The 25,971-nt window shown below is 48.3% G+C and overlaps 1 protein-coding gene across 1 annotated transcript; it reads left to right on the top strand.

Annotated features, from left to right (window-relative positions):
- The first annotated feature begins 2,066 nt into the window (after positions 1–2,066).
- Positions 2,067–25,158, top strand: LOC311101076 (tripartite motif-containing protein 16-like). The gene is made up of 7 exons (XM_084142123.1): positions 2,067–2,989; positions 17,185–17,280; positions 18,191–18,271; positions 18,482–18,634; positions 19,524–19,695; positions 23,761–23,856; positions 24,092–25,158. Exons 1-7 carry the CDS (start codon positions 2,195–2,197, stop codon positions 24,730–24,732), a joined length of 2,034 nt encoding a protein of 677 aa, XP_083998249.1. The 5' UTR covers positions 2,067–2,194; the 3' UTR covers positions 24,733–25,158.
- Positions 25,159–25,971: the final 813 nt, after the last annotated feature.

Here is a 25,971-nt window from a genome sequence, read left to right as displayed (position 1 = left end):
CCATAGACCGATGGTGTTGGTGTTTACCATAGACCGATGGTGTTGGTGTTTACCATAGACCGATGATGTTGGTGTTGGTGTTTACCATAGACCGATGGTGTTGGTGTTGGTGTTTACCATAGGCCGATGGTGTTGGTGTTGGTGTTTACCATAGACCGATGGTGTTGGTGTTGGTGTTTACCATAGACCGATGGTGTTGGTGTTGGTGTTTACCATAGACCGATGGTGTTGGTGTTGGTGTTTACCATAGACCGATGGTGTTGGTGTTGGTGTTTACCATAGACCGATGGTGTTGGTGTTTACCATAGACCGATGGTGTTGGTGTTTACCATAGACCGATGGTGTTGGTGTTTACCATAGGCTGATGGTGTTGGTGTTGGTGTTTACCATAGACCGATGGTGTTGGTGTTTACCATAGACCGATGGTGTTGGTGTTTACCATAGACCGATGGTGTTGGTGTTGGTGTTTACCATAGACCGATGGTGTTGGTGTTGGTGTTTACCATAGACCGATGGTGTTGGTGTTTACCATAGACCGATGGTGTTGGTGTTTACCATAGACCGATGGTGTTGGTGTTTACCATAGACCGATGGTGTTGGTGTTTACCATAGACCGATGGTGTTGGTGTTTACCATAGGCCGATGGTGTTGGTGTTTACCATAGACCGATGGTGTTGGTGTTTACCATAGACCGATGGTGTTGGTGTTTACCATAGACTGATGGTGTTGGTGTTTACCATAGACCGATGGTGTTGGTGTTGGTGTTTACCATAGACCGATGGTGTTGGTGTTGGTGTTTACCATAGGCCGATGGTGTTGGTGTTGGTGTTTACCATAGACCGATGGTGTTGGTGTTTACCATAGACCGATGGTGTTGGTGTTTACCATAGACCGATGGTGTTGGTGTTGGTGTTTACCATAGACCGATGGTGTTGGTGTTTACCATAGACCGATGGTGTTGGTGTTTACCATAGACCGATGGTGTTGGTGTTTACCATAGACCGATGGTGTTGGTGTTTACCATAGACCGATGGTGTTGGTGTTGGTGTTTACCATAGACCGATGGTGTTGGTGTTTACCATAGACCGATGGTGTTGGTGTTTACCATAGACCGATGGTGTTGGTGTTTACCATAGACCGATGGTGTTGGTGTTTACCATAGACCGATGGTGTTGGTGTTTTTGAGGTATGTGTGCCTGCCGTTTCATTTTTAGTGTCTGCAATAGAAAATCACACATTTGTTTGCACTGAAATTACTGTCTATATGAAATAAATTATTTAATCATGTCCGTGCAAGTGTGCTATGTTTAATTCTAAGAGATTTCCCTTAAAAAGCGAGCTACCTCACCAGCTGAGATGTTGTAGTATGAGACCAGTTTTTATTGCCAGTAAATACCACGTGTTGTATTGTGTTGATCTGTATGCTGTTGAGTTCTGTCACTGGGTGGCAGTGTTCTATCAGTCTTTCCAATCAAAGCTCTGGCCTTGATCAACTCAGAGATTCAAATAATCAATATTTGCCTCTGCATTGTATTTCCCTGCACTTTGGAATTTGGAAATTGGCCAACCACTTAGAAATACAAACGACAAGCGTATTCCTCTTGTAGGATACCATAGTTTCTTATCAGAGAAGACATGGGGAATCAATTAATAATTCAATGCTTGATTGATCCCTTTGTATAATCATCTGATAGTATAGAAGTGTTATCCATCAATGACCAAGTTATCTAATCAATGATCAACTCATGATCATCAACTCCAGCAAAACATTACACAGAGACGAGAGCAACGCCACACCTCTCTGTGTCCAATCTGAGCTCCACCCATGTTGCTACTTTCACGCTGTCATCTGATACAAAATAACATAAAAGGGAGGGCAGTGTTTGCATGGAGGAGGGCACGTGGGTGTGTTTGTTTCGGGGCGGGTGTATGTGTGTGTGTGTGTGTGGAGGGTGTGTGTGGAGGGTGTGTGTGGAGTTAGCTGAAACTATGAGAGATGCAGCTGAAACGCTCACATAGTTGAGGTGTGGCTTGTTAGAGGCTCCAGGAACTAACTCGGGATAGCCAGAGGCAGACAGAGCAGAACAGAACAGGGTTCCAGGAAGGAACTAACAGGTTAGCCAGAGGCAGACAGAGCAGAACAGAACAGGGTTCCAGGAAGGAACTAACAGGTTAGCCAGAGGCAGAGGGAGCTATGGCAGACACAGAACTCAAACCACAGTCAGAACCAGACCAGAAACTCTGCTGCACCGTGTGTTCCGGTGCTCTCAACGGCGATAAGTCCGCTACCTGTGGCCACTCAGTCTGTGCCTCCTGCCTGGGGAAGAAAGGTAAGGCCTGCCTCCAGTGTCTACAATGCTCTGACAAGCCTAAACCGGCACCTGTGGAACAGAATGGAACGATGAATGGAATAGTGGCTGAGTCTCCACCGGTGATCAAAACCAAAGAAAATGAGAAAAAGGACATACAAACCCAGAATTCAAAGACAGCAGAGGAGGCAAAGATACAGGAAGACCTGAAGGAATCAGAGGACCCTAAGAAACCAGAGGAGGTAAAGATACAGGAAGATAAAGGGAGTGACCCTCCACAGCCTGCAGAGGAAGTGAAAGAGGATGTGGGGGTTGGGGTGAAAGAGAAATTAAAAGAGAAATCAAAGGAAGAGATGAAAGTAGAGCCATTGGGGTCCGATGATGTTGTGTGTGACTCATGTATGGAGACGAGCCCGTGCAGCGCCCTCAAGTCTTGCCTCACATGCCTCGTGTCCTACTGCGAGGACCACCTTAGACCTCACCTGGAGAACTCCAAGTTCCAGAACCACAGGCTGGTGGAGCCGCTGAGGGACATCGAGAGACGGACCTGTGAGACCCACAAGTGGCCCCTGGACCTGTTCTGCTGTGCCGACGCTGTGTGTGTCTGTCAGGACTGTGTGACAGAGGACCACAGGGGACACAACACTGTCGCTGTGGTAGAGGCACGCAAAACCATTGAGGTATTGCACTTTCTCTCTTCTGCGTGCATGCTTTCCCCCTCTCTCTTACTCTCTCCCTTTCTCTCTCCCTTTCTCTCTCCCTTTCTCTCTCTCAGTTTCTCTGTCTCTCACTCTCACATTCTTTGATACACGAGCAAACAAACATTTGCATAGATTTGATATCTAAAGAAAACACCTTGTGCATAGGTCCACAACATTCTCAAATTACAGAACACCATATCAATTGTGTGGCGTTGTTATACATGAAAATTGGCCACCTCATGTTTGTAAGTAAAGAGTCACCTCTAGTCACCTCTAGCACTCCAGCCGGTGTGGAAGTGACCAGTCTGAAACATCCCACTATATTTAATTAGCCCATACATTTACCACAGGCTATAGCCTACATAGATTTTATTTTGTAAAATGTTTTATTTTATTTTTTTACCCCCTTTTCTCCACAATTTCATGATATCTGTAGGGTAGCACCATTGTGTAGCCAGAGGACAGCTAGTTTGAACAGTTTTAAACAAATTAATTTCTTCAAAAATGAAGGAAACGCAAGAGCGAGAGAGAGTTAGCTATATTTCGTTATTTTTTTTCACGTTCACTTTCACTTAGCTAGCGAACGCAGCTAGCTGGTTTAATCTACATAAACCCCTGGCTCAAACATAGAGGGATGCTATGTTAGCTAGCTGGCTATGGCTATCCAACACCGGAACTCTTCCAAGTCAAGGTAAGCTTTTGGTTTTATTAATTAATTGCCACCGGGGCCTGCCAGTGTAACTGCTAAACTGCTTGCTGACTCTACACTGCATGAATGTAACGGGTTTATTAACGCGTTAGTTCTAGTAGCTATGTTGACTAGAATGACGTTAGCTAATATGATGACAACAATGTAGGCTGTGTGTAGCGGTTAGCGGTTATGATATGAAGGTTTGAGTATCATGTACAGTAGTAGCCTAAACCTATCGATTTTACATTGAGCTGGATTAATGGAATATGAATGCCAGTTATCCAATATACTATAATAGAAATAAGGCCATGCTCATAAAAAAAAAAAATGGTCCTCCCTCATCTTAAACGTCACCGACCACCACTGGTTCACATTTACGCCGGCACATACAGTACATACACTTTCACTCTCCTGCTTATTTGAAATAAACAAAACAGTGCTTCAGACGGAGTTTCACCAAAGGTCCTTCACTCCAGTTCATAAAAGGAACAGAACAATTCATCGGATGGGGCTTCACCAAATTCCTTCACCCCCAACTCATATAGAATGAGACAAAATCTTTCAGACACTTTCACTATCCTGCTTATATGAAGTTATATGAAATAAATGCGTGTTCAAGATAGCATGCAAAGGTCATTGCAGGTCTCTGGAGATCTTCACAATTGCTGTAATAATCTGTGCAGAATCTCGAACAGCATTGATCACCATGTACTTTTAATGTAATCTCAACTCAAATCCAGGCCATTTCGTTCTGCTATTAGATGAAGCACAGTATTAACACATTAATCTAAACCAAAAATCAGACATTGTTTTTCCATTGGAATTTGGTTGCGCTTTTAGATGGTTGAAGGCATAGTGATAACACATTGGAAATTCAACCTACTTTTGGCTGTCTTTTTGAGTGAGTGAATATAGGTTGTAATCTCATTGTTCAACATCTCAACTAAATATTACCCAATTATCCACGTTGAAAAGACGTGTTGTGCAGTGACATAGAAAACCCATGACCCTCAGGTTCAATCATTAACTCAAACAGAGATCCAGGTTTTAGCTCACATCTGTTATTTGCAAATGAGCTGTTGTTGCAAAACTTTAAAATTATGACTCCCATAGCTAAACCAAGGAATGTTTGAAAAACCCATACGGTATTGACAATAGTCATGCAACAACTCAATTACTATCAGCTGAATCCTTGGTAATTCACATGTAGATACAATAAGCTCACGTGCTGAACTAAACTCAAGGTATGACTGAGGAGGGAAGGCTACTCTTCACCTAGAGTTCTTCTTGTGTGTTCACAAGCAAATACCTCTTTTGAGGAACTACATAACTTGAACAGGCGGCTTGTCTGTGTTGATCCAGGATAATCTACAACACTACAGGATATGCCATTTCTCCAGACTTATCCAAACCTCTTTGTTACTGTTTAATGCTGGCTCAGGGAACATCAAAACAAGATCATTCTGTTGACATTCAGTTTACACACACGATTTGGGTCTCAGTTTCCCTTCAAGGGTTCTCACTGTTGTCTCACTGAGCATAACGGCATTTACATTTACAAGACACAACATATGAATAGTTATAAGTAATGTTTTGTGATGTGAGATATTTGTCTCTGTGCCAAATTATGAATACAGGATAATAAGTATCATTAACATTCACGCGTCATCTACAAATTGTTTAAGCCCAAACAGGTCGAACGGCTTTGTTGTTCCGCTCTGTAGAAGAAGATATTTGTCTTTTCAGAGCAATGAGAGCGTGCTCAGACCAGAACAGGAAGTGAGGGAAGGACACAAGCTGTTGAGTGAGTAGCCTGGTCCCAGATCTGTTTGTGTTGTTTTGCTAACTCTGTCATTGATAATGACCATAGGGAATAAGGAGTTGGCAAGACAGCACAAACAGATCTGGGATCAGGCTAGCTCTTAAATGGCTGAGGAATATGGAAATGCTACAGTGGCTTGCGAAAGTATTCACCTCCCTTGGCATTTTTCCTATTTCGTTGCCTTACAACCTGGAATTAAAATTGATTTTTTTTCGGGGGGTTTGCCATTTCATTTACACAACATGCCTACCACTTTGAAGATGCAAAATAAGAAATAAGACAAAAAAAACAGAAAACTTGAGCGTGCATTACTATTCACCTCCCCAAAGTCAATACTTTGTAGAGCCACCTTTTGTAGCAATTACAGCTGCAAGTCTCTTGGTGTATGTCTCTATAAGCTTGGCACATTCTTCAAGGCAAAACTGCTCCAGCTCCTTCAAGTTGGATGGGTTCCACTGGTGTACAGCAATCTTTAAGTCATACCACAGATTCTCAATTGGCTTGAGTTCTGGGCTTTGACTAGGACATTCCAAGACATTTAAATGTTTCCCCTTAAACCACTCAAGTGTTGCTTTAGCAGTATGCTTAGGGTCATTGTCCTGCTGGAAGGTGAACCTCCGCCCCAGTCTCAAATCTCTGGAAGACTGAAACAGGTTTCCCTCAAGAATGTCCCTGTCATGAGCCTCTCACTCCACCGGGTTACCACCTTAATTTTCTTCCACTCTGCTCACCACTCTCTCTACTCAGCCTAACTAGCTCCACCTGTCCCTGCTCTGCTCTGCTCTAATTACTCTGCCAGCTGCGCTGCATTACCCACTACCTCTCCCAGTATTTATAGCCCTGTCTTTCAGCTCTCCTTTGTCAGATCGTCTGCAAAGCTCACACCCGGAACCTGTTTGCTCGCGCTTCTGGCTCACCCTGGTTTTGTGTTCCCGGACCTGCCTGATGTTTGGATACTCTTCTGCCCCAGGAGATCCAGACCTGCTTTTTGCCATAACGACTCCTGACTACTCTTCGATCCCGGTAACTCTGACCAGCCTTCTGCCTTGCTACTACGTATTTGGATTTCCCTTGAACTGTACTGCTGCCTTGTTTCATCCGCCCTGTTGTGTCTGTGTCTCCCCCCCCCCAGGACTTCTGGACCACCCACCACCGGCTTCATAGGACGCATCGCTGCCACTGGGGGGGGCACAGACCCAGCACATTGGACGGGATCCCTGTTACCCCTGGAGCCTTCACTCACTCCCTACTTCCCTTTTCCCTTAAGTTTTAATAAACTTTCTGGTGTGACGCAATTGTGGTCCTCTGGTCGTCTGTCTGAACCGTGACAGTACGATCTGACCATTATGGACTCAGCGCACACTTCCCCCGACATGGAAACCGACGAGCATGAGCAGCAGTTCCAGCAGCAGCAACAACAACTCGCCATGATCATTCAACTCCTCACCAACCTTACCCCAGCCAGTCTGCCCACCAGCCCTGCCCCCGAGTTACCTGCCCCGGTCATTGCAGCCGCTGCTCCGGAACCCAAGATTGGAAACCCCGAGCGGTTCAACGGCGATTCAACCCAGGTCCGGCCATTCCTGACTAGCTGCCGACTTCAGTTCTCCTTGCAGCCAAGGACCTTCGCCACGGAGGGGGCTAAAGTTGGGTATGCCATCACTCACCTGACGGGCCGAGCTCGACTCTGGGGAACAGCAGAGTTCGAACGTCAAACCCCCGCATGTGCAACCTTCGACCTGTTTGCTGAGGAGATGCTGAAGGTGTTTGACCTGGATTCACCAACCGCAGAGGCGTCTCGTGAACTGTTCAGTATTCGACAAGGCAGACGTACAGTCGCAGACCATTCCATCGACTTCCGAACCCTGGCTAGACGAAGTTCTTGGAACACACCATCGTTGGTGGACGCGTTCTTCCATAGTTTGGCTGACTATATCAAGGACGAGTTGGTCTCCCATGAACTGCCTTCCACTCTTGATGAAGCCATCGCACTGACTGTCAGGATCGACAGAAGGATACAGACCCGTCGTCGTGAGAGGGGGCGCCAAGGTCCACCTACTACCGGCATTCGGAGAGATCCGACTGGGCTCCTGTCATCTACTGCCACTCACCCAGGTCAGCTTGATCAGTCTGAGCCTATGGAGATTGGGCGAGCCTCTCTCACTCCTGCAGAGCGTCAGCGCCGCTTCACCTCAAACCTCTGCCTCTATTGTGGAGGTGATGGACATCGTGTGGTAACCTGCCCTTTAAAAGGCCGAAGCTCACCGGGCATAGGGGGAGTCCGGTTGAGTTCAATGACCATCCAGTCCTCCGACCGCAAACCCCTGCTGCAAGTTCACCTCCGCCTCTCTGACTCAACTCACACCCTGGCTGCTCTGGTGGATTCTGGCGCCGAGGCCAACATAATGGACATCAAGCTGGCACGCCAACTGGGACTGGAGAACCTCCGTTTGACACCTCCTATTCCTGCCCGGGCACTGGACGGACACTTACTCGGATCGGTCACTCATGTCACGGCCCCGGTCTCGATGGGTCTGTCCGGAAACCATCAAGAAACTATCCAGTTTCACCTGCTCCCCTCTCCAGGCCAACCCCTCATCCTGGGTTACCCATGGCTCCGCCGGCACAACCCTCAGCTCGACTGGGTGACCGGGGTGATCAGGGAGTGGGGAGAGGACTGCCACCGTACCTGCCTGCTTGCTGCCGCACTACCCCCTCGGCCAGTACCTACTAACTCCGCTCCTGACCTCTCCAATGTCCCAGAATGCTACCATGGTCTCAGAGAAGTGTTTAACAAAGCAAGAGCCACATCTCTGCCCCCTCACCGACCGTACGACTGTGCCATCGACCTCCTCCCTGGAACAGCCCCTCCAAAGGGCCGTCTTTATTCGTTGTCTGCTCCTGAAAGAAAGTCCATGGAGGACTACATCAATGGCTCTCTGTCCGCAGGATTAATCCGTTCATCTTCATCTCCTGCTGGTGCTGGCTTCTTCTTTGTGGGGAAGAAGGACGGATCTCTTCGCCCCTGCATCGACTACAGGGGACTCAACGACATCACAGTGAAAAACCGTTACCCTCTGCCTCTGCTCACCTCTGCTTTTGAGTTGCTCCAGGGAGCCACTGTTTTTACCAAGTTGGATCTCAGAAACGCTTACCACCTAGTGCGGATCCGGGAGGGAGATGAATGGAAAACCGCATTCAATACACCAACAGGCCACTACGAGTATCTGGTTATGCCTTTTGGCCTCACCAATGCTCCTGCTGTGTTCCAGGCTCTAGTGAATGATGTACTGCGGGACATGTTAAACAAGTTTGTCTTCGTTTACCTGGATGACATCTTAATCTACTCCAGAAACCTGTCTGAACACACCCGCCATGTCCAGCAAGTCCTTCATCGTCTTCTGGAGAATTCCCTCTACGCCAAGGCAGAGAAATGTGAGTTTCACGTCAAGACAGTGGCCTTCCTGGGGTACATAGTGGCAGAGGGAAGTATCCAAATGGATCCTGCCAAAGTATCAGCAGTCACTTCATGGCCAGTTCCGGAGAACAGAAAGAAGCTGCAACAGTTTCTGGGGTTTGCTAACTTCTATAGAAAGTTTATCCGGAACTACAGTACCGTTGCTGCCCCTCTCACTGCTCTAACCAGCACCAAGCAACCCTTCACCTGGACCCCAGCAGCCGACAAAGCCTTCAGTACCCTCAAGGTGAGGTTCACCTCCGCTCCCATCCTCCAGATGCCTGATGTGGACCGGCAATTCATTGTGGAGGTGGACGCCTCGGATGTGGGAGTTGGTGCTGTGATTTCTCAGTGGGCTGCGGAGGATAGGAAGCTCCATCCCTGTGCCTTTTTCTCACGTCGGTTGTCCCCCTCTGAGTGCAATTACGACATAGGGAACCGTGAGCTGCTGGCTGTGAAGCTTGCCTTGGAGGAGTGGCGTCACTGGCTGGAGGGGTCCACCATTCCATTTCTCGTTTGGACCGATCATAAGAACTTGGAGTACATCCGCACGGCCAAACGGTTGAACTCCAGGCAGTCCCGCTGGGCCCTGTTCTTCACCAGGTTTAATTTCACTCTGTCATACCGGCCTGGATCACGCAACACCAAGCCAGACGCCCTCTCCCGTCAATTCCAGAAGGATGACACCCCCTCCAAGGACCCTGTGTCGATTCTGCCAAGTCCCTGCATCGTAGCAGCTCTGACCTGGGCTGTTGAGGAACAGGTGCTGGAAGCTCTCCGTAACCAGCCAGGTCCCAGCACTTGCCCAGCTGACCGCCTTTTTGTCCCCGAAAACCTGAGGTCCCAGGTCGTTCAGTGGGGACATGACTCCCGCCTAGCTTGTCACCCTGGCTCCACCCGCACTTACAACCTGCTCGCCCAGAGGTTCTGGTGGCCCTCTCTGAGAAAGGATGTACGGGAATTCGTCCAAGCCTGCCCCATCTGCAACCAACACAAGTCGTCCTGCCAGCCCCCAGCCGGATTGCTGCAGCCCCTGCCTGTGCCCAGACGTCCCTGGTCTCACATCGCCCTTGACTTTGTCACGGGGCTGCCCCCTTCAAGTGGCATGACCGTCATTCTCACCATAGTTGACCGATTCAGCAAGATGGCACACTTCATTCCCCTCCCCAAGCTCCCAACCGCCAAGGAGACCGCCCAGGTGGTCCTGGAACACGTCTTCCGGATCCACGGACTGCCAAAGGATGTAGTTTCTGACCGTGGTCCACAATTCTCCTCCGCTTTTTGGAAGGAGTTCTGTCACCTGCTGGGAGCCACAGTCAGTCTGACTTCCGGATTCCATCCCCAATCCAATGGGCAGTCAGAGCGGGCAAATCAGGAGCTCGAGAAGGCACTGCGATGCATGACTTCACGCAACCCCCACTCCTGGTCGCAGCAATTGACATGGGTGGAGTACGCGCACAATTCTCTGACCTGCTCTGCCATCGGTATGTCCCCTTTCCAATGTGTTTATGGATACCAGCCTCCTCTATTTGCCAGCCAGGAAGAGGAGGTTACTTGCCCATCTGCACTTGCTTTTGCCCGTCGATGTCGCCGCACCTGGTCACAAGCCCGAGCCACACTCCTCAGATCCGTTGCCAGCTACACTACCGGGGCCAACCGTCGGAGAATTCCTGCTCCCACCTACCATGTTGGTCAAAGGGTGTGGTTGTCATCGAAGAATCTGCCACTCAGGGTGGAGTCGCAGAAGCTGGCACCTCGGTTCATTGGCCCATTCCCTATCATAAGAGTGATTAGCCCAACTGCTGTCCGGCTCCAACTGCCTAATTCCCTGAGGGTGCACCCCACTTTCCATGTGTCTAAGATTAAGCCCATTCATGAGAGTCCGCTGGTCCCTGCTGCGCCTTGTCCTCCTCCTCCACGGCTCGTCGATGGTGGTCTGGTTTACACCGTCCGCCGCCTGCTTCGGTCCAGACGGAGGGGTAGGGGTCTCCAGTACCTCATTGACTGGGAGGGCTATGGACCTGAGGAAAGGACCTGGGTGCCAGCTAGTCGGATTGTGGATAGGACTCTCATCACCGCCTTCCACCAACGGCATCCTGATCAACCTGCAATCCGTAGGGGCCGCCCCAGAGGGGTCCCTAACCGTCCTGCCCGCTCGGCTTCCTGTCCTGTGCCTGATCCTGTCTCGGGACCTGTCCCATCTTCCGACCACGGCCCTCCGGCTTCCTCCGAGGATGAGGACGTTCACTCGGACCGTTCGGAGGAGTTCTAGCCCTCCTCCGGCTCCCCTCCTCCCGCCCGGCGTGGTGTTGCTCTTGGGACTTCTGGGGCCGTCCCTTGGGGGGGGGGTTCTGTCATGAGCCTCTCACTCCACCGGGTTACCACCTTAATTTTCTTCCACTCTGCTCACCACTCTCTCTACTCAGCCTAACTAGCTCCACCTGTCCCTGCTCTGCTCTGCTCTAATTACTCTGCCAGCTGCGCTGCATTACCCACTACCTCTCCCAGTATTTATAGCCCTGTCTTTCAGCTCTCCTTTGTCAGATCGTCTGCAAAGCTCACACCCGGAACCTGTTTGCTCGCGCTTCTGGCTCACCCTGGTTTTGTGTTCCCGGACCTGCCTGATGTTTGGATACTCTTCTGCCCCAGGAGATCCAGACCTGCTTTTTGCCATAACGACTCCTGACTACTCTTCGATCCCGGTAACTCTGACCAGCCTTCTGCCTTGCTACTACGTATTTGGATTTCCCTTGAACTGTACTGCTGCCTTGTTTCATCCGCCCTGTTGTGTCTGTGTCTCCCCCCCCCCAGGACTTCTGGACCACCCACCACCGGCTTCATAGGACGCATCGCTGCCACTGGGGGGGGCACAGACCCAGCACATTGGACGGGATCCCTGTTACCCCTGGAGCCTTCACTCACTCCCTACTTCCCTTTTCCCTTAAGTTTTAATAAACTTTCTGGTGTGACGCAATTGTGGTCCTCTGGTCGTCTGTCTGAACCGTGACAGTCCCTGTATTTAGCGCCATCCATCATTCCTTCAATTCTGACCAGTTTCTCAGTCCCTGCCGATGAAAAGCATCCCCACAGCATGATGCTGCCACCACCATGCTTCACTGTGGGGATGGTGTTCTCGGGGTGATGAGAGGTGTTGGCCTAGTCAAAGCTCAGAGCTCAATCAAATTGAGAATCTGTGGTATGACTTACATATTGCTGTACACCAGCGGAACCCATCCAACTTGAAGGAGCTGGAGCAGATTTGCCTTGAAGAATGGGCAAAAATCCCAGTGGCTAGATGTGCCAAGCTTATAGAGACATACCCCAGGAGACTTGCAGCTGTAATTGCTGCAAAAGGTGTTGTTTTGTCTTATTTCTTGTTTGTTTCACAAGAAAAAATATTTTGCATCTTCAAAGTGGTAGGCATGTTGTGTAAATCAAATGATACAAACCCCCAAAAAATCCATTTTAATTCCAGGTTGTAAGACAACAACATAGGAAAAATGCCAAGGGGGGTGAATACTAACGCAAGCCACTGTATGCATTGTTACTTGTATCATTATTGTTGTAGTCCTTCAACCAATTATTTTATGCTACGGGCTTAACCCAGAAGCCAGCCACACCAATGTGTCTGTCACGGTCGTCACTACCCGCTTCCGTAGCCTCCTCCAACTGACCACCCTCCAACTTAACCCCACCGGATTAAGGGGCAGCACCGGACTGAATGGCAGATCCTGGCTGGCTGGCTCTGGCGGATCCTGGCTGGCTGGCGGACCCCGGCTGGACGGCTCTGGCGGATCCTGGCTGGACGGCTCATGGCTGGCTGACGGATCTGGCTGCTCATGGCTGGCTGACGGATCTGGCTGCTCATGGCTGGCTGACGGATCTGGCTGCTCATGGCTGGCTGACGGATCTGGCTGCTCATGGCAGGCTGACGGATCTGGCTGCTCATGGCTGGCTGACGGATCTGGCTGATCCTGTCTGGCGGAAGGCTCTGGCTGATCCTGTCTGGCGGAAGGCTCTGGCTGATCCTGTCTGGCGGAAGGCTCTGGCTGATCCTGTCTGGCGGAAGGCTCTGGCTGATCCTGTCTGGCGGAAGGCTCTGGCTGATCCTGTCTGGCGGAAGGCTCTGTACAGACGGGCAGTTCATGCAGCGCTTGGCAGACGGACAGTTCAGACGGCGTTGGGCAGACAGGCAGTTCAGGCGCCGTTGGGCAGACGGGCAGTTCAAGCGCCGTTGGGCAGACGGGCAGTTCAGGCGCCGTTGGGCAGACGGGCAGTTCAGGCGCCGTTGGGCAGACGGCAGACTCTGGCCGGCCGAGACGCACTATAGGCCTGGTGCGTGGTGCCGGAACTGGTGGTCCCGGGCTGAGGACACGCATCTCAGGGCTAGTGCGGGGAGCAGCAACAGGACGCACAGGACTCTGGGGACACACAGGAGGCTTGGTGCGTGGTGTAGGCACTGGTGGTACTGGGCTGGAGCGGGGAGGTGGCGCCGGAAATACCGGACCGTGCAGGCTTACTGGCTCCCTTGAGCACTGAGCCTGCCCAACCTTACCTGGTTGTATGCTCCCCGTCGCCCGACCAGTACGGGAAGGAGGAATAACCCGCACCGGGCTATGTAGGCGAACCGGGGACACCATGCGTAAGGCTGGTGCCATGTAAGCCGGCCCGAGGAGACGCACTGGTGGCCTGATGCGTTGGGCCGGCTTCATGACATCCGGCTCAACGCTCAATCTAGCCCGGCCGATACGTGGAGCTGGAATGTACCGAACCGGGCTATGCACGCGTACAGGAGACACCATGCGCTCTACTGCGTAACACGGTGTCTGCCCGTACTCTCGCTCTCCACGGTAAGTACAGGGAGTAGGCGCAGGTCTCCTACCTGACTTCGCCACACTCCCTTTAAGGCCCCCCCCAAGAAATTTTTTGGCTAGTGCTCACGGGCTTCCAGCCTTGCCTCTGTGCTGCCTCCTCATATTGCCTCCTCTCGGCTTTAGCTGCCTCCAGCTCTTCACGAGGGCGGCGATATTCTCCCGGTTGTGCCCAAGGACCCCTTCCATCCAGTATCTCCTCCCATGTCCATGAATCCTGTGTAGGTGGATCCTGTTGCCGCTTGACACGCCGCTTGGTCCTAGAATGGTGGGTTTTTCTGTCACGGTCGTCTAGGAGCGAAGGAGACCAAGGCGCAGCGTGTGCAAGAAACATGACTTTATTAATTAAAGTTTCGAACTACAAACAAAAGACGACTCATGAAGTCCACGGTACACCGACCGAAACGGAACAAAAACCCACCACACCCAAATGAACACACCCTATTCCCAACCTAACCAAAACAAACCCCAACAACACGAATACACCCTGGCTCAAATACAAGTCCCGGAGCCAGAGTGTGACAGTGTCGGAGGAAACACTGTTCAATTGACGACCGAAGTCAGCCTGCAGGCGCCCCGGCCCGACACAAGAAGTCACTAGAGCGCGATGAGCCAAGTAAAGCCCCACCTAACCCAGACGACGCTGGGCCAATTGCGCCGCCCTATGGGACTCCCGGTCACGGCCGGTTATGACACAGCCTTAGACCGCTGCGCCACTTGGGAGGCCCCTGCAACCAATTCTAACAGTAAACCAATAGCATATATAACCCATTGGAGATATACCCTTCAGTCTCTCCAGGATTTAGGACTTTCTTTTCTGAACTTAATCCGCGGACAGGGTTTAGCAGCTTTCAGAGGTATCTGAGGTTAGGAAACATAGAAATTAGACCAAGACTTGCTTCATTATTTTCAAGTGATATAACATTTAATATTTCATTGCAATTGTGTTTTTGTATTGTCACTGTTCTCTCTTTATGACTGGACATCTGTTCATTAGCTAGCTAGCTTAGCTACTAGCAAGGTATCTAACATACATTTTAGTTGTTTTTAGCAGATCAAGCTAATGTTTGTGTCATTAAAAAAACGAATATCCTATTTACAGTGGGGAAAAAAAGTATTTAGTCAGCCACCAATTGTGCAAGTTCTCCCACTTAAAAAGATGAGAGAGGCCTGTAATTTTCATCATAGGTACACGTCAACTATGACAGACAAAATGAGAAAAAAAATTCCAGAAAATCACATTGTAGGATTTTTAATGAATTTATTTGCAAATTATGGTGGAAAATAAGTATTTGGTCAATAACAAAAGTTTCTCAATACTTTGTTATATACCCTTTGTTGGCAATGACACAGGTCAAACGTTTTCTGTAAGTCTTCACAAGGTTGTCACACACTGTTGCTGGTATTTTGGCCCATTCCTCCATGCAGATATCCTCTAGAGCAGTGATGTTTTGGGGCTGTCGCTGGGCAACACAGACTTTCAACTCCCTCCAAAGATTTTCTATGGGGTTGAGATCTGGAGACTGGCTAGGCCACTCCAGGACCTTGAAATGCTTCTTACGAAGCCACTCCTTCGTTGCCCGGGCGGTGTGTTTGGGATCATTGTCATGCTGAAAGACCCAGCCACGTTTCATCTTCAATGTCCTTGCTGATGGAAGGAGGTTTTCACTCAAAATCTCACGATACATGGCCCCATTCATTCTTTCCTTTACACGGATCAGTCGTCCTGGTCCCTTTGCAGAAAAACAGCCCCAAAGCATGATGTTTCCACCCCCATGCTTCACAGTAGGTATGGTGTTCTTTGGATGCAACTCAGCATTCTTTGTCCTCCAAACACGACGAGTTGAGTTTTTACCAAAAAGTTATATTTTGGTTTCATCTGACCATATGACATTCTCCCAATCCTCTTCTGGATCATCCAAATGTACTCTAGCAAACTTCAGACGGGCCTGGACATGTACTGGCTTAAGCAGGGGGACACGTCTTGCACTGCAGGATTTGAGTCCCTGGCGGCGTTGTGTGTTACTGATGGTAGGCTTTGTTACTTTGGTCCCAGCTCTCTGCAGGTCATTCACTAGGTCCCCCTGTGTGGTTCTGGGATTTTTGCTCACCGTTCTTGTGATCATTTTGACCCCACGGGGTGTGATCTTGCGTGGAGCCCCAGATCGAGGGAGATTATCAGTGGTCTTATATGTCTTCCATTTCCTAATAATTGCTCCCACAGTTGATTTCTTCAAACCAAGCTGCTTACCTATTGCAGATTCAGTCTTCCCAGCCTGGTGCAGGTCTACAATTTTGTTTCTGGTGTCCTTTGACAGCTCTTTGGTCTTGGCCATAGTGGAGTTTGGAGTGTGACTGTTTGAGGTTGTGGACAGGTGTCTTTTATACTGATAACAAGTTCAAACAGGTGCCATTAATACAGGTAACGAGTGGAGGACACAGGAGCCTCTTAAAGAAGAAGTTACAGGTCTGTGAGAGCCAGAAATCTTGCTTGTTTGTAGGTGACCAAATACTAATTTTCCACCATAATTTGCAAATAAATTCATTAAAAATCCTACAATGTGATTTTCTGGATTTTTTTCTCTCAATTTGTCTGTCATAGTTGACGTGTACCTATGATGAAAATTACAGGCCTCTCTCATCTTTTTAAGTGGGAGAACTCGCACAATTGGTGGCTGACTAAATACTTTTTTCCCCCACTGTATATGTAGCTAGCTAGCTGACGTTACCTAGAATAGATGGTTCACTTGATAAACAACTTACCCGTGTGCTACACATCATCCTGGCACCGCCCACCTCCTGCTCCTAGCGTTACAATCCATGCTGGCAATGCAGCCCGCTGCAATGGAACGGCAACAAACATGTGGTTTCCATTTGTTTGATGTGTTTGATACCGTTCCATTTATTCCATTCCAGCCACTACAATGAGCCCATCCTCCCATAGCTCTTCCCACCAGCCTCCTCTGGTACAGATATCAATTCTAGCATGAGTAGCAGTTGCAACTCAAGAGTCACTCGGACCTTCCTAAGGAATTCAGGCCCTAGCTATACTGAAACACAATGAATCAAACTGTAGTGAATCAGATCCCTTCCCTGAAAACCACAATAGAATAACATAGAAATCAGATCATATCTGACAATAGAGAAACAGACAGGAAAACGCACTGTTCCTGTGACTAAGCTGTATTGTAAACGTTTAGATAAATTGGTCAAATAAATGAGTTGAACAGAATTGTTCAAATAAGGCATAGCTTCAGGCATGACAACAATTTGACTATAATGTGTGCAGTCATTGAATTTTCCTCTCCTTCTTCCTGTCTTTCTTCCTGACAGAGGGAACTACAAGATAAGCAAACGGAGATGGAGAAGACAGTGACAGCAGCAGAGAAAGCCATCAACAAACTCCAAGTCAACACTGTCTCCATTGAGGTACAGTAGGCTGCAGTGCCCTTCTTGTTACATGTTTAAAGGATGACGTCAAAGGCTGATAGCTTTGTGACTGTTGAAGTGCTGAGTAGCATCGCTTCAGCCGAGTGACAAAACAGAGGCATGTCACAACGTTTTACAAGCAGTAAAAAAAATACTGATGAAAGAGCTAGAACCGCCCACCCCAACCTGACAGGTTTACCCAGGTGTGGTAAAAGGAATTCATTTGTTTGGGGTTTGGCGCCATGCCGTGTAGCATTCCTTGTCCCCAGAGATTGATTGTGTAAGCAGACAGTCAATACCTGAAGCACAGACACCTTTATGGGACGATGCGGACTCTGAGGAAACACACATGCCAGCACTCTACACACACGTATGCATGGTGGTGTTATAAATGTTGTATTGTAGATATGTAGTGGTGTAATAATATTATATGTACTGTTTTATTTTATTTTAGCCTTAATTAGTTTGGACCCCAGGAAAATATAATTACAAGAACGGACAAAGCCACTTCAATCAGACCACTGTCTGTCTGTCTGTCTGTCTGTCTGTCTGTCTGTCTGTCTGTCTGTCTGTCTGTCTGTCTGTCTGTCTGTCTGTCTGTCTGTCTGTCTGTCTGTCTGTCTGTCTGTCTGTCTGTCTGTCTGTCTGTCTGTCTGTCTGTCTGTCTGTCTGTCTGTCTGTCTGTCTGTCTGTCTGTCTGTCTGTCTGTCTGTCTGTCACCTCAGCCCCTATATCTGAATATACTGTACCTAGTGTGTACACAGTTATGAAACTGCCCTGAAAACATCTCTGGCATCTCCCATATCTCCCCCATCCCCATATCTCCCCCATCTCCCCCATCCCCATATCTCCCCCATCCCCATATCCCCATATCTCCCCCATTCCCCTATGCCCATATCTCCCTATGCAGAATTCAGTGACAGAGGTCCGTGAGGTGATCGAGAACCAGTTTACGAAGCTCCAGGCTGCGGTGGAGCGGGCCAAGAGAGAGGTAATCCTATTTATTGATGAAGTGAAATGCCTAGCTGTTGTATATTTAGGCTGATCTATTCTTTTTACCTGCTTTAAAAAAAAAATACATATTGTATGATATCACATTTGATGTATGTTTTATGCACTGTATGTTTTTTGTTATGTTTATTTCTGCACAACCTGCATATAAACCAAGATTTTCAAATAAACTTTAAACCTGGACCTAAAGGTGACGGAGATCCTGGAGGGAGAGGAGAAGCAGGCTTTGAGACAGGCCGAGGGGATCAAGGTACACCTGGAGCAGAGGTGCACTGAGCTGAAGAAGACACAGTCTCAGGTGGAGAAGCTCTACAAGAAAAAGAATGACGTGGACTTCTTACAGGTAAGTTCTTACTTGGTCTGGTGGTTTTATGATGGATTGAGACTGAGATGGAGGCGGTGTCAAGTCAGTCGTTTTATTCACTGACCTAAGGTGGTTCTCATGGTGGTTGGTTTTGAAGTAGTTTCGGCACATACAGTAGCCTAACTTAACAGGTACAACATCTATTTGGTGGTTAACCATGGACTCTGATAAAGGTTGTTGTGCCACTCATTAGGGTTATTCACTGACCTAAGGTGGTTCTCATCAACCTTGACACAAGCCACAGTGCTGCTATCATACGTATTCACTTTAATCATGAAACATGACTGAGGTGGACTCTCCTATAGGTAAGATGGTTTTCTCTGGTCTGGTGGATTCGGTGTTGGTTGTGTTGTGGTGTCGGACATTGCCAAGTGACTCAATAGTGTTATTAACAAACCTGAGCTGCGTATGTGCTGCTCTCTTCACTGAAACATGATTAAAGTAGAAACCAGTGGAGGCTGGTGGGAGGAGCTATAGGAAGATGGGCTCCTTGTAATGGTAACAAACACATCAAACATATGGAAACCACATTTGACTCCATTCCTTTTATTCCATTCCAGCCATTACAGAGAGCCTGTCCTCCTATAGCTCCTCCCACCAGCCTCCACAGGTAGAAACTAACCTAATGTTTTACCCGAGCCATGTTTTATCATTAGTATTCACTCAGGTTGCCATTAACAATAAGTAAGTAAGCCTTGTCCGAGCCAGAACAGCCCATAGGGGCAGGCACCTATCACCTGTTTCTGTAGTGTGAGGCAGCTTGATGTACAAGTACACCCCCTGGACAGGACGCCATTAACGATACTTCATCAGTCATTTCCAACTGGGTAGAAAATAGTGAACGGGGGATGTGTTGTGTGTTTTACAGGAGTACTCCGAGTGGAAGAAGGACAGCTCCGACTTCACCCTACCTGGGGTCTACATCGGCCTCATGGACCAGCTCAACTCCTTCAGCAGAGAGATTGTTACCTCCACACAGGAGCTGTGTGAGATGCTGCTGTCCAACTACATAGAGACACTCAAAGCGACCTGCAAAAATGGTGAGTGCAGTCACCATCTGGTTGGCAGAGGCAAACTGCCATAGTGGCTGGCGGCAAGCCTCTGCCAGTCTCACACGATTGTGGTAAAAAGACAGATTACATTTTAGTCATTTAGCAGACGCTCTTATCCAGAGCGACTTACAGTTAGTGAGTGCATACATAATTTTTTATACTGGCCCCCCATGGGAATCGAACCCACAACCCTGGTGTTGCAAACGCCATGCTCTACCAACTGAGCTACATCCCTGCCGGCCATTCCCTCCCCTACCCTGGACGACGCTGGGCCAATTGTGCGCCGTCCCATGGGTCTCCCGGTCGCGGCCGGCTACGACAGAGCCTGGATTCGAACCAGGATCTCTAGTGGCACAGCTAGCACTGCGATGCAGTGACTTAGACCACTGCGCCACTCGGGAGGCTATGCTTGCGGTTGCGGTTCAGGCATCCCTCACGCTGGTCACAGAGAAACATAGAAAGTAGAGAGGAAGTGATGGTGTGTTAGGAGGAAGAACAACACCTGAGCTTTGTTCCCCAGATACAAAGAGAATCTATGGACTCCCTACCTGGGTGTGTTTAAACTTGTCTACAGACCTGAGGTATCCTTCAGACAGTTTTCATATGTGTAGAGCCCTTGTTACAACTGGTAGACTGAAGTAGACTGGTAGACTGGAGTAGACTGGTAGACTGGAGTAGACTGGTAGACTGGTAGACTAGAGTAGACTGGTAGACTGGTAGACTGGAGTAGACTGGCATACTGGAGTAGACTGGTAGACTGGAGTAGACTGGTAGACTGGAGTAGACTGGCATACTGGAGTAGACTGGTAGACTGGAGTAGACTGGTAGACTGGAGTAGACTGGTAGACTGGTAGACTGGAGTAGACTGGTAGACTGGAGTAGACTGGTAGACTGGTAGACTGGAGTAGACTGGAGTAGACTGGTAGACTGGAGTAGACTGGTAGACTGGTAGACTGGAGTAGACTGGAGTAGACTGGTAGACTGGAGTAGACTGGTAGACTGGAGTAGACTGGTAGACTGGAGTAGACTGGTAGACTGGTAGACTGGAGTAGACTGGTAGACTGGAGTAGACTGGTAGACTGGTAGACTGGAGTAGACTGGTAGACTGGAGTAGACTGGTAGACTGGAGTAGACTGGTAGACTGGAGTAGACTGGTAGACTGGTAGACTGGAGTAGACTGGTAGACTGGAGTAGACTGGTAGACTGGAGTAGACTGGAGTAGACTGGTAGACTGGTAGACTGGAGTAGACTGGAGTAGACTGGTAGACTGGTAGACTGGAGTAGACTGGAGTAGACTGGTAGACTGGAGTAGACTGGTAGACTGGAGTAGACTGGTAGACTGGAGTAGACTGGTAGACTGGTAGACTGGAGTAGACTGGTAGACTGGAGTAGACTGGTAGACTGGTAGACTGGAGTAGACTGGTAGACTGGAGTAGACTGGTAGACTGGTAGACTGGAGTAGACTGGTAGACTGGAGTAGACTGGTAGACTGGTAGACTGGAGTAGACTGGTAGACTGGAGTAGACTGGTAGACTGGTAGACTGGAGTAGACTGGTAGACTGGTAGACTGGAATAGACTGGTAGACTGGAGTAGACTGGTAGACTGGTAGACTGGAGTAGACTGGTAGACTGGAGTAGACTGGTAGACTGGAGTAGACTGGAGTAGACTGGTAGACTGGAGTAGACTGGTAGACTGGAGTAGACTGGAGTAGACTGGAGTAGACTGGTAGACTGGAGTAGACTGGAGTAGACTGGAGTAGACTGGTAGACTGGAGTAGACTGGTAGACTGGAGTAGACTGGTAGACTGGAGTAGACTGGTAGACTGGAGTAGACTGGTAGACTGGAGTAGACTGGTAGACTCAGAGAGATAAAAATAGTTAAGAGCCTCTAATCTAGGGCTGTCCTTCGCTAGAGGGAAACCCAGCTGTGAGCAGGGTGAGTCACCAGTTTGAGTGTCATGGGGGATGTCGTCATTGTAATACTATGTAGCAATGTGTTCTTTCTTTCTTCAAAAAATAAATGGCTACAATCAAATTAAAACTTCATGCTTGTGAGTTAAAAAAGTGAAGTAGGCTAATGTGATTATTTATGACCATAAAACATGTTATATTTCTCTCTCTCTACTCTTCAGTAGAGTTATATTAGATAGAGAGAGAAACATAGAAAGTAGAGAGGAAGTGATGGTGTGTTAGGAGGAAGAACAACACCTGAGCTTTGTTCCCCAGATACAAAGAGAATCTATGGACTCCCTACCTGGGTGTGTTTAAACTTGTCTACAGACCTGAGGTATCCTTCAGACAGTTTTCATATGTGTAGAGCCCTTGTTACAACTGGTAGACTGAAGTAGACTGGTAGACTGGAGTAGACTGGTAGACTGGAGTAGACTGGTAGACTGGAGTAGACTGGTAGACTGGAGTAGACTGGTAGACTGGAGTAGACTGGTAGACTGGTAGACTGGAGTAGACTGGTAGACTGGTAGACTGGAGTAGACTGGTAGACTGGAGTAGACTGGTAGACTGGTAGACTGGAGTAGACTGGTAGACTGGAGTAGACTGGTAGACTGGTAGACTGGAGTAGACTGGTAGACTGAAGTAGACTGGTAGACTGGAGTAGACTGGTAGACTGGAGTAGACTGGTAGACTGGTAGACTGGAGTAGACTGGTAGACTGAAGTAGACTGGTAGACTGGAGTAGACTGGTAGACTGGAGTAGACTGGTAGACTGGTAGACTGGAGTAGACTGGTAGACTGGAGTAGACTGGTAGACTGGTAGACTGGAGTAGACTGGTAGACTGGAGTAGACTGGTAGACTGGAGTAGACTGGAGTAGACTGGTAGACTGGTAGACTGGAGTAGACTGGTAGACTGAAGTAGACTGGTAGACTGGAGTAGACTGGTAGACTGGAGTAGACTGGTAGACTGGAGTAGACTGGTAGACTGGAGTAGACTGGTAGACTGGTAGACTGGAGTAGACTGGTAGACTGGAGTAGACTGGTAGACTGGTAGACTGGAGTAGACTGGTAGACTGGAGTAGACTGGTAGACTGGAGTAGACTGGTAGACTGGTAGACTGGAGTAGACTGGTAGACTGGAGTAGACTGGTAGACTGGAGTAGACTGGTAGACTGAAGTAGACTGGTAGACTGGAGTAGACTGGTAGACTGGAGTAGACTGGTAGACTGGTAGACTGGAGTAGACTGGTAGACTGGAGTAGACTGGTAGACTGGTAGACTGGAGTAGACTGGTAGACTGGAGTAGACTGGTAGACTGGAGTAGACTGGTAGACTGGAGTAGACTGGTAGACTGGTAGACTGGAGTAGACTGGTAGACTGAAGTAGACTGGTAGACTGGAGTAGACTGGTAGACTGAAGTAGACTGGTAGACTGGAGTAGACTGGTAGACTGGAGTAGACTGGTAGACTGGAGTAGACTGGTAGACTGGTAGACTGGAGTAGACTGGTAGACTGGAGTAGACTGGTAGACTGGAGTAGACTGGTAGACTGGAGTAGACTGGTAGACTGGAGTAGACTGGTAGACTGGTGTAGACTGGAGTAGACTGGAGTAGACTGGAGTAGACTGCAGTAGACTGGAGTCAGAGAGATAAAAATAGTTAAGAGCCTCTAATTTTTTACATTTTTACATTTTTAGTCATTTAGCAGACGCTCTTATCCAGAGCGACTTACAGGAGCAATTAGGGTTAAGTGCCTTGCTCAAGGGCACATCGACAGATTTTTCACCTAGTCGGCTCGGGGATTAGAACCAGCGACCTTTCGGTTACTGGCACAACGCTCTTACCCACTAAGCTACCTGCCGCCCTAGGGCTGTCCTTCGCTAGAGGGAAACCCAGCTGTGAGCAGTGTGAGTCACCAGTTTGAGTGTCATGGGGGATGTTGTCATTGTAATACTATGTAGCAATGTGTTCTTTCTTTCTTCAAAAAATAAATGGCTACAATCAAATTAAAACTTCATGCTTGTGAGTTAAAAAAGTGAAGTAGGCTAATGTGATTATTTATGACCATAAAACATGTTCCATTTCTCTCTCTCTCTCTACTCTTCAGACATGATGGGGATTAAAACGACAGTCCATGAAATAATTGCAGCCAAACAGAACATGGATGTTCCAGACCCAAAGACGCGGAAAGACTTTCTAAAATGTGAGTGTCTTCTATCGTATTGAGGTCATCCATACAGAAACAAAACAATGCTTCAAATCACTTGAATATATCACGGTAGTACTTCAAGGTTATCATAATATTCTGTAGAAAATATCAAAATCCTTGTATAGCGTAATTGTTGTTTTTGAATCTGTAAAGTTGGCCTTGCCTAAGCTGTTGATTCTGCTCTGCTTTTCTCATGTTCTGTTATGTTGTTCTCTCTCACGCTGTGCAGATGCCAATCCCATGAGTTTTGACGCAGACACGGCCCATAAGTTCCTGCGTCTGACTGAAGAAAACAGGAAGGTGACCAACACCACACCCTGGCAACACCCGTACCCCGATGTCCCTGAACGCTTTGAGAACTGGCGCCAGGTACTGGCCACAGAGAGCTTCTATGTCGGCCGACACTACTTCGAGGTGGACGTGAGCGGTGAGGGCACGCATGTTGGACTCACCTACAAGAGCATCGACCGCAAGGGTTCGGAAAGTAACAGCTGCATCACCGGCAATGACTTCTCATGGTGCCTCCAATGGAACGGACGTACCTTCTCTGCCTGGCACGGTGATGTGGAGACACCTCTGGGACTGGACAAGTTCACACGTATTGGGGTCTACGTGGACTATAGCCGTGGCTTACTGGCTTTCTATGGGGTGGATGACGCCGTCGGCATGACCCTCATCCACAAATACAAGGCTGCGTTTCTGGAGCCCCTCTACCCAGCCTTCTGGCTGTCGAAGAAGGAGAATGTGGTACTGCTTGTTGGACCTGGAGAGCCGTTGCCACTGAAAATCTCCTCTCCCTCTAAAACACCTCCAAACGCTGATGTAGCACCCCTCAGCCGTTTCACAGTAACTCCTGTTGTTGAACAGTGATCAATTTGTCGGTGGTCAGTTTTCTCTGTCAAGCCTGAGAAGATTTAGAATGCAAGAAGCAATGGAAAAATAAACATAAATCCTCATAAGGTGACAAGAAACCTCACTAGATCTGGAAATTACTTTTCTAAATGAAAGTTGAATATTTGTTATATATTTCCAGAGAGTATATTAGTTGTTCTTACTCTTGTTGTATGAATAATCTTGGCACAATGTCAATGGTTAGGTTACCTCTAATGTGATGGCTCACTTTCTATTTATATTATTGTTAAAATCTGACGCAAAATAGTTTTGACACTGTGACTAATCGAATGGTGGACTTCTTTGGTAAACTTTGCGACTGCTGCACTGTGACTTTGAAATGTAATGTATTTGAGAGATAACACTATAAATAAAATAAAATACAGTTGTATTTGTCGCATGCTTGGTATTTGTCACATGCGTCGTAAAATGGTATTTGTCACATGCTCTGCAGACTAACAGTGACGTGCGGGGAGCGGGAACGGGCCGGGCCGGGCCAGACAAGAGTCCCATAAGTCAGGGCGTGACACTTACTTACAGGTTCTTTTCCAACAATGTAGAGTTTAAAAAAAAGATATACCAAATTTAAATAGTGAATAATGAATAAGAATAACGAGTAAAAATAACATGGATGTATACAGGAAGTACCAGTTCTGAGTCGATGTGCAGGGGTATGAGGTAATTGAGGCAGCTATGTATTTGGTTTCTCCCATTCTTCTCTGCAGATCCTCTCAAGCTCTGTCAGGTTGGATGGGGAGCGTCGCTGCACAGCTATTTACAGGTCTCTCCAGAGATGTTAGATCGGGTTCAAGTCCGGGCTCTGGCTGGGCCACTCAAGGATCTCTCTGTACTTTGCTCCGTTCATCTTTCCCTCGATCCTGACTAGTCTCCCAGTCCCTGCTGCTGAAAAACATCCCCACAGCATGATACTGCCACCACCATGCTTCACCATAGGGATGGTGCCAGGTTTCCTCCATACGTGATGCTTGGAATTCAGGCCAAAGAGTTTAATCTTGGTTTTCATCAGACCAGAGAATCTTGTTTCTCATGGTCTGAGAGTCCTTTAGGTGCCTTTTGGCAAACTCCAAGCGGGCTGTCATGTACCTTTTACTGAGGAGTGGCTTCTGTCTGGCCACTCTACCATAAAGGCCTGATTGGTGGAGTGCTGCAGAGATGGTTGTCCTTCTGGAAGGTTCTCCCATCTCCACAGAGGAACTC

This window comes from Coregonus lavaretus, assembly GCF_964263955.1.
Source record: "Coregonus lavaretus genome assembly, chromosome: 25".
NCBI lineage: Eukaryota > Metazoa > Chordata > Actinopteri > Salmoniformes > Salmonidae > Coregonus > Coregonus lavaretus.
Note: the sequence above shows the minus strand (reverse complement) of the source record. Positions and strands in the feature narration are given on the sequence as shown.

What these genes read in the sequence shown, in the direction of transcription:
- LOC311101076 (XM_084142123.1), top strand. Translation starts at nt 2,195, where the DNA reads ATGGCAGACACAGAACTCAAACCACAGTCAGAACCAGACCAGAAACTC. An exon ending in ATGACGTGGACTTCTTACAG is followed by an intron (nt 18,635 to 19,523) that starts GTAAGTTCTTAC and finishes TGTGTTTTACAG; the next exon opens with GAGTACTCCGAGTGGAAGAA. An exon ending in CAAAGCGACCTGCAAAAATG is followed by an intron (nt 19,696 to 23,760) that starts GTGAGTGCAGTC and finishes TCTACTCTTCAG; the next exon opens with ACATGATGGGGATTAAAACG.